The sequence below is a fragment of the Sciurus vulgaris genome (genome assembly GCF_902686455.1).
Source record: "Sciurus vulgaris genome assembly, chromosome: 3".
NCBI lineage: Eukaryota > Metazoa > Chordata > Mammalia > Rodentia > Sciuridae > Sciurus > Sciurus vulgaris.
The window spans coordinates 140124739-140137908 of record NC_136463.1 but is presented as its reverse complement, the minus strand read 5'-3'; the positions used below and the strand labels follow the sequence as shown (position 1 = coordinate 140137908).

The 13170-nt window shown below is 35.5% G+C and overlaps 1 protein-coding gene across 1 annotated transcript in view; it reads right to left on the bottom strand.

Annotated features, from left to right (window-relative positions):
• Positions 1-13170, bottom strand: part of FAM171B (family with sequence similarity 171 member B) — a 59876-nt gene that overhangs the window by 20435 nt on the left and 26271 nt on the right. Inside the window, exon 2 of the mRNA XM_079135345.1 lies at positions 2559-2792. Within this exon, the coding sequence (XP_078991471.1) occupies positions 2559-2792 (234 nt within the window). The remainder of the gene's footprint in view (positions 1-2558; positions 2793-13170) is intronic.

Sequence of the window (13170 nt, the reverse complement as noted above, 5' to 3'; positions counted from 1 at the left end):
GTGGTATATACATATATTCAGGCTTCTAAGAAGAAATGTATTTTTCCAATTATCCAGGATTTTAGTTGGTTCAGGTTTTTTGGTTTTGGTTTTTTAGGTCTGTCATATTTGGTACCTTTAGTCTCCTAACACATATAGTTGTTTTAAGGTTTTTCTGTTTGGGTTTTTTGTAGGTTGCTCTACATAACTGTATTGTCCTGGGACAGATTCTTGTCATTATTTTTCCTAACTGGTTACTACTGCTGATATATAAGAACACACACTGATTTGTACTAATGCTAATTTTGTAATCAGTAACTCTTGAAATTCCATTAATTTTAAGAGTTTTAAGACTGATGTGCTGGAATTTTCCAGGAATATGATCATATCAAGAAATAATGGCTTATTCTCTAATAGTAACCCTTTTTTCTAGCAACAGGTTTTACTCTAAGAACTTCTACAGTGTAAAATAGTATGAACATCTGTGTTTAGTTATTTTAGCAAGATCTCTTCTAATATTTTAGTTAAGTATGATTGTGATATCCTTACAATCTTCATTATCATGGATATTTAAAGATTTTCTTTAATCAGGCATAGATTCAAATACTGATATTACAAAAGAGTAATTTGTAATTAGTTCAATTAATGTGATATAGAAAGTTGGGGCTTGGGTTGTGGCTCAGTGGTATAGCACTTGTCTAGCATGTATGAGGCACTGGGTTAGATCCTCAGCAGCACGTATAAATAAATAAAATAAAGGTCCATTCACAACTCAAAAATACTTTTTTTAAAATATGATAAAGTTAAAAGTCTTTGCATCAGATTATTTATACCTAGAATATTGTATGCAATGATTGCTAGTCTACTTCATCTGAAACTAATATAATCATTTGTGTATCAGAGTTATTTATTTTTTTGAACTTTTTAAGCTTACTGTCATCAAATTTGGTATAGAACATTTTTATAACTTTAAAGATTTTATGTATTCCTCTTCTTTTCCTTGTCTTTTATTGCCTTTTTACTGTTTAGATTAGCCAGATACTGCGTTTTTTTTTTTTATTTCAAAGAACCAGTATTTTATCAATTATCTCTATTTTATATTTTTATGTGTATGTCAATCCACTTTAATCTTTATTATTTCTTTTGGGTCATTTTACCTGGTTTCTTATTTCACTATTTTTGTATATTTATTGCATAAATATTTGTGCTTAATTTCTCTTTCTTTGGAAAAATATATATATATTTAAAACACAAATCACATTAAGCTCATCCCATTATGATTTTCTGGTTATGAGTTTATTCAAGACTTACTTAGGCAAATCTCATTAATTCATTTTTCATTTTATTTCTCATTATCCATTTAAATAATGATTCAAGAATTCCAATGTTTCTGATATGCAACCAAATAGATTACCTAAATTCTAACAAGAACTCTATAATACAAAGAGGCTGACAATCTAATGTGTCACCCTTCCAGTCAGTCAGGCTTGTATGTCGGTATCTTACGTGGCACAACCTTCCCAGTATCCAATTAGTCCCACTAAGCCCTGTCAGTGTTTTCTTCGGTTTGTCTCTTATACTCCCTGTCCTTTTCACTCCCTCTCCTAATCAGGCTGCTGTTCCTGTATACCAAGAGGGCTGTCACAGTTTCTTGGTCAGGCTTTCAGAGTCAATTTTAGCCCTGTTGCTTACACACTGTTGAGTAAATCAGTTTCTAAATTTAAACTCGTTGTGCTTAAGAACCTACAATAACTGCCTTACTATTTAACATATAAATCTAAATCCTCTGTCTAATCTTTTTCAAAGGTCCTTCCATCATCTGTCCCCGCTACATTGCCCACCCTGCTTTTTACTAATCCTTTGAAAATGCCAATCTCCCTATTACCAGCTGTAGACAAGCTCTGTATAGAGCAGAGCTCATGCTCACAATTCTTTTAAGCCTCTTTGTGAAGGAAAATGTCTTCATGATTGCTGTGGTCTTAATGTTTGTGCATCCCCTAAAATATTTATGTTGAAATCTAACCCCAAGATGATGACATTAAGTTATGGTACCGGACTGGGGATATAGCTCAGTTGGTAGAGTGCTTGCTTTGCAAGCACAAGGCCCTGGGTTCGATACCCACAGAACCAACCACAAAAAAGAAAGATATGGTATCCTTTGAGTGGTAATTAGGTCAAGAGGGCAGAGCCTTCATGAATGGAATTAGTGCCCTTTAAAAATAGGCCCAACGGAACTCCTTTGCCACTTCCACCATGTGAGAGCACAGTGAAAAAGAACCATCTACAACCAGAAAGCAGACCCTCACCAGACACCAACTCTGCTGGCCCCTTGGTCTTGGATTTTCCAGCCTCAAGAACATGAGAAATAAAGTTGTGCTGTTTACAAGCCACCAATTTACAATATTTTGTTACAGCAGCCCAAACAGACTGTGTTTTCTTCAAACCCACCTCCCTTCATACCTACTTCTATAGACTTCTCTTAGGCATTCTCATTTTCAGATTACCAGAACAAGGTAGTCCCAAGAAAGAAAAAATATACCATTTACATTTAGTGGATGCAAAGCAATTTAAATGCTTACTTGGCATTCTTCCAGTCTTCCAAGGCAAAGCAGTCAACACGTAGCCATCTTTGTAAGCAATAATGGTTAAGCTGAGACTTAATTTATAGGGTACTTTTATCAACACTGCTCCATTGGTTTTGGTTACTGTGGAATTTGTCTTTGTGTAGTTTACAAATACTTCAACGACTGCTTGACTCAAGTACTGACGACTGATGATGTCATTCACCTGAACTTTCAGCATAAATTCAGACACTGGAAGACAAAAAGGCAGAAATTGTGACCTGTTAGATCCTAGAGTACACGTCTCTATACTATAAAATGTTCCTCAATTCATTGAATAACATTACAAAACTGGTTAGATTTAGAAAATACACATTGATGAATGGATACAGAGCTAAAAAATACAAATTCATATTTCTTTCTAAAGCTAAATAGATTTAAAAATTTATTATTAATAAAGAATAGTTTTATTTCTCCATTTTTTCTATTAAAAGAAGAAAGCAGTAACGGTTTCTCTCCTGACAGAAAAATAAGCTTTTACCCTATTCCACTAATTCTAATGCTATCAAGTTATAGAAATTTAGTACGAATTGCAAATGCAGTCCAAGTTCTTACATAAAATGCATCTGAATGCACGCAGAAGTGCATGACTAATTCCTTTATTTTGTTGTGTTTTCTGGAAAGCAGGGATCTTTTCAGTTTCAAATATACAAAATATCAAACAGAAAGCTTTCCCTAAAATATCAAAAAGAAGTATGCAATAAATATAGAAAAAACTTATTAAATAAACTGAAGAAAATGAGAGTTAAAGCAGTCTTACTCCTCAAGTAACAATCTTTTTTTTTTTTTTTTTCCAAGTAAGGAAAGAATTTATTGAAGGGATGAGAGATATTTAGATTCGTGTGTGATGTCACAGTTACAGACTCCTGGCTGGCATAATCTCATTTAGTCCAGACAATAAATCTGTGAGACTGGTACTGTTACATTTCATGTGTGAAGGCCCAATGTCTCAAGTTCAAGTGTGACTTCCTCACAATTCCAGTAGTGAGGCAGCCTCCCTGACATTTTAGATCTTACAAGGTCATTGGGTTATTGTGCTGTTTGGATAAAGGTACGATAAAGGACACCAGATGAGGCCATGAGTTGGTGTGATCTCCTTTGATGGATATGGGCACTGCCAGAGTCAGGCAACTATGGAACAAATGGGTCCCCAGACAAAAACCCAGAACCCTGGCTTTGGGTGTGCAGGAGAAGGGCCTTTTCTTCCTCTGGACCTTGGTGACTTGATACATTTCTACAATAAGAATGGAGACCCCTGAGAACTGGTACAGAATGTACCCACCACAAAGTGGTGGCTTGTGGCATCATAATTTCCAATGAATATTCCAGAAGAAAAACACTTATGACATTATTATAGCAATCTTGACCATGTGTTCATTCATTGGTTTACTAATGATAATGTCCAGCTAAAGAAAGAATTTGTACCACCCTGAAAATGCCTTTGCAAGCATACATCACAACATGTTCGCCAAAGATGTTTTGTCTTCCTAAGTGGACTCTGCAGTCAGTCAAGGTCTATCTCTGCCAATCCTTAGACATGTGACCTTGGATAAGTTACTCACCTCTCAAAATTCAAATGCTTATCTGAAAAATTGGGACAATGGTATCTACTTTGGGATAATAAAATGAAGTAATCCAAATAATTTGTCTACTTGCATGCCTATTAATAAAAATTATTTCACAACTGGAGACCACTTCACAAACAGTACATTGATAAATACCTTTTAAGGATTGACTATTTTGCTCTATATTTGCATAAACAAACCCATTGTTACTCAACATATTTTATCAAAAACAGCATGTCAGATAAACATATCCTAGTCAATTCTGACTCTGCCACAATACTGATAACAAAAGGCCATTATGCCTTGTCTATTCTTTGTTAAAAATAAACTGGACCTTAAATTGCTTTTGGATAATAACAAAGGCATTCTAAGTACAAATAGAACAAATTAATAACCACTCAGTCCTAGGGAACAAACAATGTAGAAAGTCAAAAAATAAATTAGCTCTGATCCTTTAAAAACCCTTACTAGAGAGATAGTTTTGTTTTCTTTATTTGTGGGGGTGGGTACCACAAATTGAACTCAGGGGCACTCAACCACTGAGTCACATATTCAGCCCTATTGTGTATTTTATTTAGAGATAAGGTGTCACTTAGTTGCTTGGCCGTCACTTTTGCTGAGGCTGGCTTTGAACCTTCAATCTTCCTGCCTCAGGCTCCTGAGCTGCTGGAATTAGAGGCACCCAGGTGTTTTCTTTCTTTTTACTCATATTGGTAACAGAGGTTTGACTGTTAGCCACAGCTAACCCACAGCAGATGGAGCAACAGGCATAAACTCAGGACTGCTCTCCTCAAAACTTGTGCTCTGAAGCCATTGCACTATCTGATTATATCCTTTAAAGCAATGCTAGCCCCAGTTTGGAGGGTGGGGATGGGAAGAACTGACTGAGAAAAGGTAAAAGAAGGGATCCATCAGTCCTTAAATTAAGGATCAGTCAGTCTGTGTGAGGCATCGTTAATTTCCAGGACAGCCAAGTCATATACAATCATGTGCTGCACAGTGACATTTCAGTCATGTTGAACTGCATGAATGCCAGTGGGCTTCTCAGAGTGTAATACAGGTGAAGGATTCCGATCATTTATGGACATCATGGCCATCATAATGTCAGAGCACAAGGCTTTAGTGGGGATGCTGGTGGAAACAAACTTCTGTCAATACTATAAAAGCATATCACATACATGCATATACATGATGTATAGTACATAATGCTCGATGATAACAAACAACTGTGTTCCTGGTTCATGTGTTTACTATGCAATTTATGTTATTTTAGAGTATATGCGTTTAACTTAGAAAGTCTGTTGGGAGATAGTGTGTCGTGTTATGCTGACAGCAGGCTTATGTCACGTCTACTATATCCAATGATTTGTGTAAGTACATTCTAAAATGCTCATACAATGACAAAATCACCTAACGATGTGTTTCTCAGAAGATATTCTTACCATCAAGAAATGCATGACTATAATGCATTCTACTGTCATATATAACTAATTAGAACAAATTAAAAAATAAAAAAAATTCAAATCCATCCATAAAAAAGAAAGAAATGCATGACTATATACTCAAAGTAAACCCAAGGAAGAGTTTCAAGGCAAAATACAGATAAATGAAGCATATCCACACTTTAGCTTCCTTGCATTTTTTATACTAGCCTTGTGGGAAGTCAAATTATTTGTGAGTAGTAATTACTGTCATTACTTTTAAGAGACTGGCTAGGGATGCAGCTCACTGGTAGAGTGTTGTCCTTGCTTGTATGAGGCTCTGAGTTTGATCCCCAGAACCACCAAAGTAATAAAATAATAAAAATAATAAAATATATTTAGGAACATCTGGTACTGAACAGATCTTTTGAACTTTGGGCCTTAAAGTCAACTGCTCCTCTACAATTTTTTTTCCATCATATAATTTCAACTCATTACCATGATTTCACTCCAAAATAAATAAAATCATATTTGTAATGATTTAAAATCATATAAAGAACTATACACATTTCTGTTACAAAAATATATATTTCTGGTACAAAGTCTTTTATGTATATTATCACAAAAATCTCAATATTCCTTTGCAAAATATATAATATAAGGTCCATTTTGCCAATTAAGATATGAGAATTTGGACAGATTATACAAGCTTCCCAAAGCCACAAACAACTCTAAAGTCATCTTTGCACCTTATAACACAGTATCTTGGGGCCACGCTACTAAAATCAACCCAAAGAACATATGATCCTGATCATCACTGAGAACTTAAATTCTTATTTGACATCAATTAATAAGAAAAAAACAAATGTCTCCTAGCTACACACAAACACACTTTCACCAACCTATGTCCTCCAACTTAAATGGGAAATATAACTCTTGGGTAAAGAATAAAATGTTGTCATGTATGACATGATGAACAGTTGAACAGGTTCATCTAGTACAAAGAACTGTGAGTACAGAGGACAATGCCCATCCATCTACTGCCTAATCCCTGAGTCAAAATTTTCTGAGCCACTTGCATAAAGTACCCAGCTAATGCAGACCAGGCAGAGTCTACCAGGACCTCAAAATGTGAATACAGACACACAGAGGCTGATGAGTCTAGAGCTGACTTATCCCAGAAAGGTCATGAAATCCTACCATTATGACCATTATGCTTTGCACACTGCCCTGGTCCTCTCCTCACACAGGGGTTGTGTGGCCCCTCTGGCTGATCTGCGAGCTCCATAATCCTTCCTGTGAAGCCCCTTTACTGGCAGTAGCCACAGTGAGTTCCTGTTGCTTGCTCCTCAAGCAAGCACCCTAAATGATAAGTATAAGATATTTTATTAGTAGGCTACTCACTTTCCTAAAAGAAAGTAAAAGAAGAAAGGATCATATTAAATACCAAAACCATGACAAACTTTCGAGAGACAGACTGGACATAACTAAAAGTTAAGGGAATTAAGACTCCCTGCTTAACTTTGATTATTCTGTTATTCAAAACAAATGTTCTTAAAATGGCTCCTTTGGCAGCATAGCAAGAAATGAGATTCAATAGGGAGTTTATTAATTAATTTGCTTCAAATATCAATTTCAGAAATTCTCAGAGCCTTTGGAATCTCAGATTCCCCATCAGAAATTCTGACTCTTTGAAATCTCAAATTCCCCAAGTGTGGTGAGACTATGTTAAATTCACAAAATAACTACATGTTCCATCTGTTCCATCCTTGTAAAAATACAGTTGCCAAAATGAACCACATTCAACTCTTGACAATCTGAAGCTGTATTTGATTCATAAAACATTTTTTTAAACATTTCCTGATCTGAAGTGCATGATTTTATTTTTTACATATAATGTTACAAATTTGATGAGAAAATGTATTTAGGAAAAAAAAAGATTTGCAAAGGTCAAATTTTGATTATCAAAAACAGTCTCCCAAACTCAACTCAAAATGAATCAAGGACCTCAGAATCAGACCAGAGACCTTGCATCTTATAGAAGAAAAAGTAGGTCCAAACCTTCACTTGTTGGCTTAGGATCAGACTTCCTTAACAGGACTCCTATAGCACAAGATATAAAAGCTAGAATCAACCACTGGGATAGATTCAAACTAAAAAGCTTTCTCTCAGCAAAGGAAACTATCAGTAATGTGAAGAGAGAGCCTACAGAGTGGGAGAATATCTTTGCCACTCATACTTCAGATAGAGCGCTAATTTCCAGAATCTATATAGAACTCAAAAAACTCTACACCAAGAATACAAATAATCCAATCAACAAATGGGCTAAGGAAATGAATAGACACTTCACAGAAAAAGATGTACAAGCAATCAACAGATATATGAAAAAGTGTTCAACATCTCTAGTAATAAGAGAAATGCAAATCAAAACTACCCTAAGATTTCATCTCACCCCAATTAGAATGGCGATTATCAAGAACACAAGCAACAATAGGTGTTGGCCAGGATGTGGGGAAAAAGGTACACTCATACATTGCTAGTGGGGTTGCAAATTAGTGCAGCCACTCTGGAAAGCAGTATGGAGATTCCTCAGAAAGCTTGGAATGGAACCACCATTTGACCCAGCTACCCGACTCCTTGGCCTATACCCAAACAACTTAAAATCAGCATACTACAGAGATACAGCCACATCAATGTTCATAGCTGCTCAATTCACAATAGCCAGATTGTGGAACCAACCTAGATGCCCTTCAGTTGATGAATGGATAAAGAAACTGTGGCATATATATACAATGGAATATTACTCTGCCATGAAGAATGATAAAATTATGGCATTTGCAGGCAAATGGATGAAATTGGAGAATATCATGCTAAGTGAGATAAGCCAATCTCAAAAAACTAAAGGACGAATGATCTCGCTGATAAGCGGATGAGGACATATAATGTGGGGTAGGAGGGGTTAGCATTAGGGTTAGGGTTAGGTTTAGGGTTAGGGATAAGGAGGGTGGTAAGAATGGAGGAAAGAAGGACTGTATAGAGGGAAAAGAGGGGTGGGAGGGGTGCGGGGGAAGGGAAAAAAAAAAAAAAAAAACAGTCTCCCTCTCTGACGAGAGCCCTGTAGCTGAACCTTTGTTCATTCAGGAGAAAGTGCACAACGAGAGATGGACCACCAGGGTCCCTTCTAGTTCAACTTGGAAAAAGATAACCAGCTTTTGTCCTAAATTGTGTCCTCCCTCAATCCCACTGACACCATAAAATGCAGTAGAGATATAGACACATACACAAACACTTTATGTGAAACACACACAGATTTCAGGCCCAAGACTGGAAACTACATATGTAACCAACCTAACAAACCTGCAAGACATTTCCCAATGTTAAGGCAAGGAAATTGAGGCTAAAACTGCAAAACTAAGTTCTTCCTAGTCCATATCCCACTGTCTGTGCTCCACACTCTCTCTCGTTGAATTGCTTTCATCATATTTACTAGTGCACTCATTTTCCCTCAAGCAATTCTGAGAAGGAAGTGCCCATTTTCTGTCTCTGAGCCTCTTTTTCGCATCCTGGAATCTGGTTTGTTGCTCATCCCAGCACAACGCACAGCAAAAGCGGCATTAAAAAATAAACAAACCTTGATCAAAAGCTTGGTCAAAGCAATTAAAAATCACTTTCTCCTTCAAATAAAAAGAAAAATAATAAAGAATTACCTGCTCATAAATAGGATGCTTCTGACTTTTGTGGTGTCAACAGTTTGATCAAGGACATATCCACTATAGTCATAAGCAATATATATCCACAATAATCTCTTTACTAGTTCTCTCTTCCAACAAAAATACTTTGGCATTTAGACTGGGCAGATTCCATAATTAAAGACGTGATTTCAACCAGAGGTGCTATTGTCTCCATAATCTACCTACTCTGCTACATTGTGTATTTCAGTTTTTTATGAACGTATTATTTTCTCTGTCACTTAATTATAATCATTATGTCTTGCCCACAAAATCTTCTTTTCAATATGTCACCATGGGTTTAAAAATGGTTCAGTATCAAATGATTTCAGTTGCACCCTTAGGAAACATATAATTTAAATGTTGAGTAAAAATAAAATACATATCAATGAGCTAGGTCCTGAGATTGCTGGTTACTATTTATCACATGATTAGAAGAAGCATTATTATGTAGTAAGAATCACTAAGATTCAAACAATAATGAATATGTAGGTTTAAAGAAATGTCTTTTATAAATGTATCAGAACCAACATTATGATGGTTTTGCTATTAAAAAAAAACAGGTCAAAACTCAAATTTTAGAAAGGGTTTTTTAAAATACTGTGAACTATTTATTTGGGTGACATCTACATCTTGATGTAGGATGGGCTGATAACATTATAACCCCACCTCTTTTCAAGAGAATCTGATATCAAGTTATTATGTCGTTACCATTGTGTAGGTTACAAATGCACATAGGGAGAAACGACCTCATTTTCAGATTTCTGATACAAAAATCTAGCCTACTTCTTTTCTATTTATGTTGCAAGCATCTCATTTAATGATGAGATTATTGTAGATGCTTGCAACATAAATAGAAATTTTTTTCTTTATAGGAACATACTACAGCTTTTTATCTCTATAGGGATAAAATGCTCAAATGGAAGCTTTCATAAACAGATAAATAGAACATGGGTTAAATTTATAAATAAATAAATGAGCATTTTAATGAAATAAATTTGAGAGACTTTACTAAATTTTAAGTATTCTGATGAGAACTAGGAAAAATGAAGGACAGGTGAATAATATATTTTGCTCGGCATAATTAGAAATATTATTTCCATGAATTCATTAACTAATATTTAATGACTGACTGCCTACTTTGGATCAGACCTATAGTAGACATGTCTTGGGCATGTAAACATTAACAGAACACAATCTTGTCTTGAGGAAAATTTATTGTGAGGGGGAACAACACAGGAAGAAAAACCCTATATAATTTCTGATAATAAAGGAGTTAAAAAAGCAATGTTGAAACACATTAAATAATTTTCCATAGTATCTAACATAATCGATGAGATTTGGACAGTAATTTAGAACATGCACAATTCCCATAAGTATTGGAAAATATGAATCTAATATCTACTATGGAATTAGTCCACACTGATTTTTTTGAACAGGGAGAATGCCTACGTTTTGAGTTCAGATCTCAAATTCAAAGACCTGCCCAGGGGTGTGTTTTACTTTTCTCTATATTTGTCTTCTCTCTATATAAAGTAAATTTCATGAAAGACAGTAGTATTTTAAACCCAGCCCTATGTTTTGCCAGAGTTCAATAAGGGATGGCATGCAAATAGAGAAGAGAAAAGAGGCAGGGAAGGAGAAGATGACAAAGAGAGAAAAGTGAATGAAAGGAGAGAAAGAGAGAAGGCGAATAGAGAACATGAGGGAGAGGAGGAGAATGGAAAACATCAGAAATGACCATCTTCTTCTCTGGGAAAAGAATGAAAACTGTAGGATTTGCCCAGGAACCACCTGAAATTACTGCCAGCTTTACAACGCCAGTATTACATGAAAAATCATGAGCTTAATCCCACAATTACCAGTGAAAATATTTTACTTCACTTACTACAATAATCACAACAATAAATACATATTAAGATTTCTCTTGCTTGTTGAAATTAATACAAACTTTTCCTTCTTTTTCTTGAGATCATCTAACCTGGACATTTTAACGGAGAATACATAATAACAAAATTTCTTAAATAAATATAAGGAAATGAATCACAGTGAAGATTAAATTTAATCCTTATTATTAGAAAACGATACCAACAAAGGAGTTTCACAAGTCTCTCTCTCAGAGTACTAGTACAATTTCCCTATTTAATTGGAATGAGAGCTGAATGAAGGTTTAGAAAGGAGCCAAGGACAGCAAAAGAGCTTATGAAAAGAAAGGACCATATAATTATGCAATCTGTAAAGCAGAGCGGGAAAGGACTTAAACAGTTTAATCTTCACAGCATTTCAAATACGGACATACAAGCCTCCTTTTAAAGGAACAAAGGGTGCTGAATTTAAAAAAACAAAACCTCAGTAAAATAGAAAAGACTCCTTTTCTTTACTTAAGTCCAAGAACTAGATCCAAAATTCTTTTTGGCTTTGGAGTTTAAAAAGAAAAAAAAAAAAAAAATTGTGCTTGTTTAAAGCAAAAACATATTTATTTGCAGTAAACTATTATTCACTACAAAGAAAATGTCAAATCAAAGAAAAAGAGAATAAGGGCATAATCTCCAAAGGTGAAAAATACTATGGAACAAATGAAATACACATTTTCCCCATTAGAACTGAAAGCTTGAATAAGTGTGATTCACCAAAACTAATGAAACGGTAACATAAAGGCGTCTTTATAATTTAAGAACTAGCATAATGACAGACAACTAAACAGGAAACAAATGAGAGCACTGAGCCATTAGTATTTGGACTCAGATCCTTTTTGCCTACCCAAAGGGTTCTTTTCCTCAATGGAAATAAATAGTCGGATTCAAGTTCCTAAAATGTATTTTCCAAGCTCGCTCCACAAGGCATTTTATCATCTGGACCTTTCTCTTGTCTTTCCAATTTTTCATCCTGCTTTTGCATAACTTACAAAATCACTTACAAATGTATTTAAAACAGGTTTATTAAGTACACTGTATGTGAAGGCACAGGACGCAGAGCATCAGAAAGCTAAAACTCATTTTGTTAATCAAGGTATTTGAAACAGGTTAGTTATGACTACTGTGGAAGTACTAAGCACCTCACTCAGAATAAGGTATAAAAGAAGGCTGTTCTGTGGAGACAAAACTAGATTTTTTTATGGTTACAGAGTTGTGTTTTGAAGGAAGCATGGGAGGACAGTGAATAGGGTAGCCCTCTGAAATCTGGGAACCCAATCACCCATACTTATCCTTAAGACTCAGCTCAGTCATCAGCTCTGCACTGAGGCATTTTCCAGGGTGGGAGGGCATGTTGGGGGAACTGGATTTCCTCTTCCTTTGAACTAACAGGGCTCAACTCAAACCGAGTGACCACCAAAGATCAGGGTGCTGTTTGGCATCACAAATGAAGACAGAGAGAATGAAGTAAAACTTTTCATCTGAAGTAATTCAGAAAAAGATGTAAAAAAAAAAAAAAAAAAAAAAAACTGAAGAAAGAACAATACAGTTGGGACTGGGGCTGGGGCTCTGTGGTAGAGTGCTTGCCTGGCATGTGTCAATAAAGGTTCATTGACACCTAAAAAAATATTTTTAAAAAAGAACAATACAGTTAAGAATAAGATTCTGGAAAGAAAAAAAAAAAGACAGAAACAAGTAAACTGAGAAAACATGAGAAGATAAAACTTACTAGAGGAAGGAGGGGAATTTAGCAATTCATCCAACAAGTATGTGCTAATTGACATCATCATCTATGCTAAGAATGAATGTCCTTGTCTGAGGATGTGCTCCCCTATATCTCTGGGCTTATTTCCCCTTCTTTACCTCCTGTTCATGCTGATCCACTGTAGCCTCCTTGAACTTCCTTGAACATCCCAGGCAAGCTCCCACCTCTGGGTCTTCAC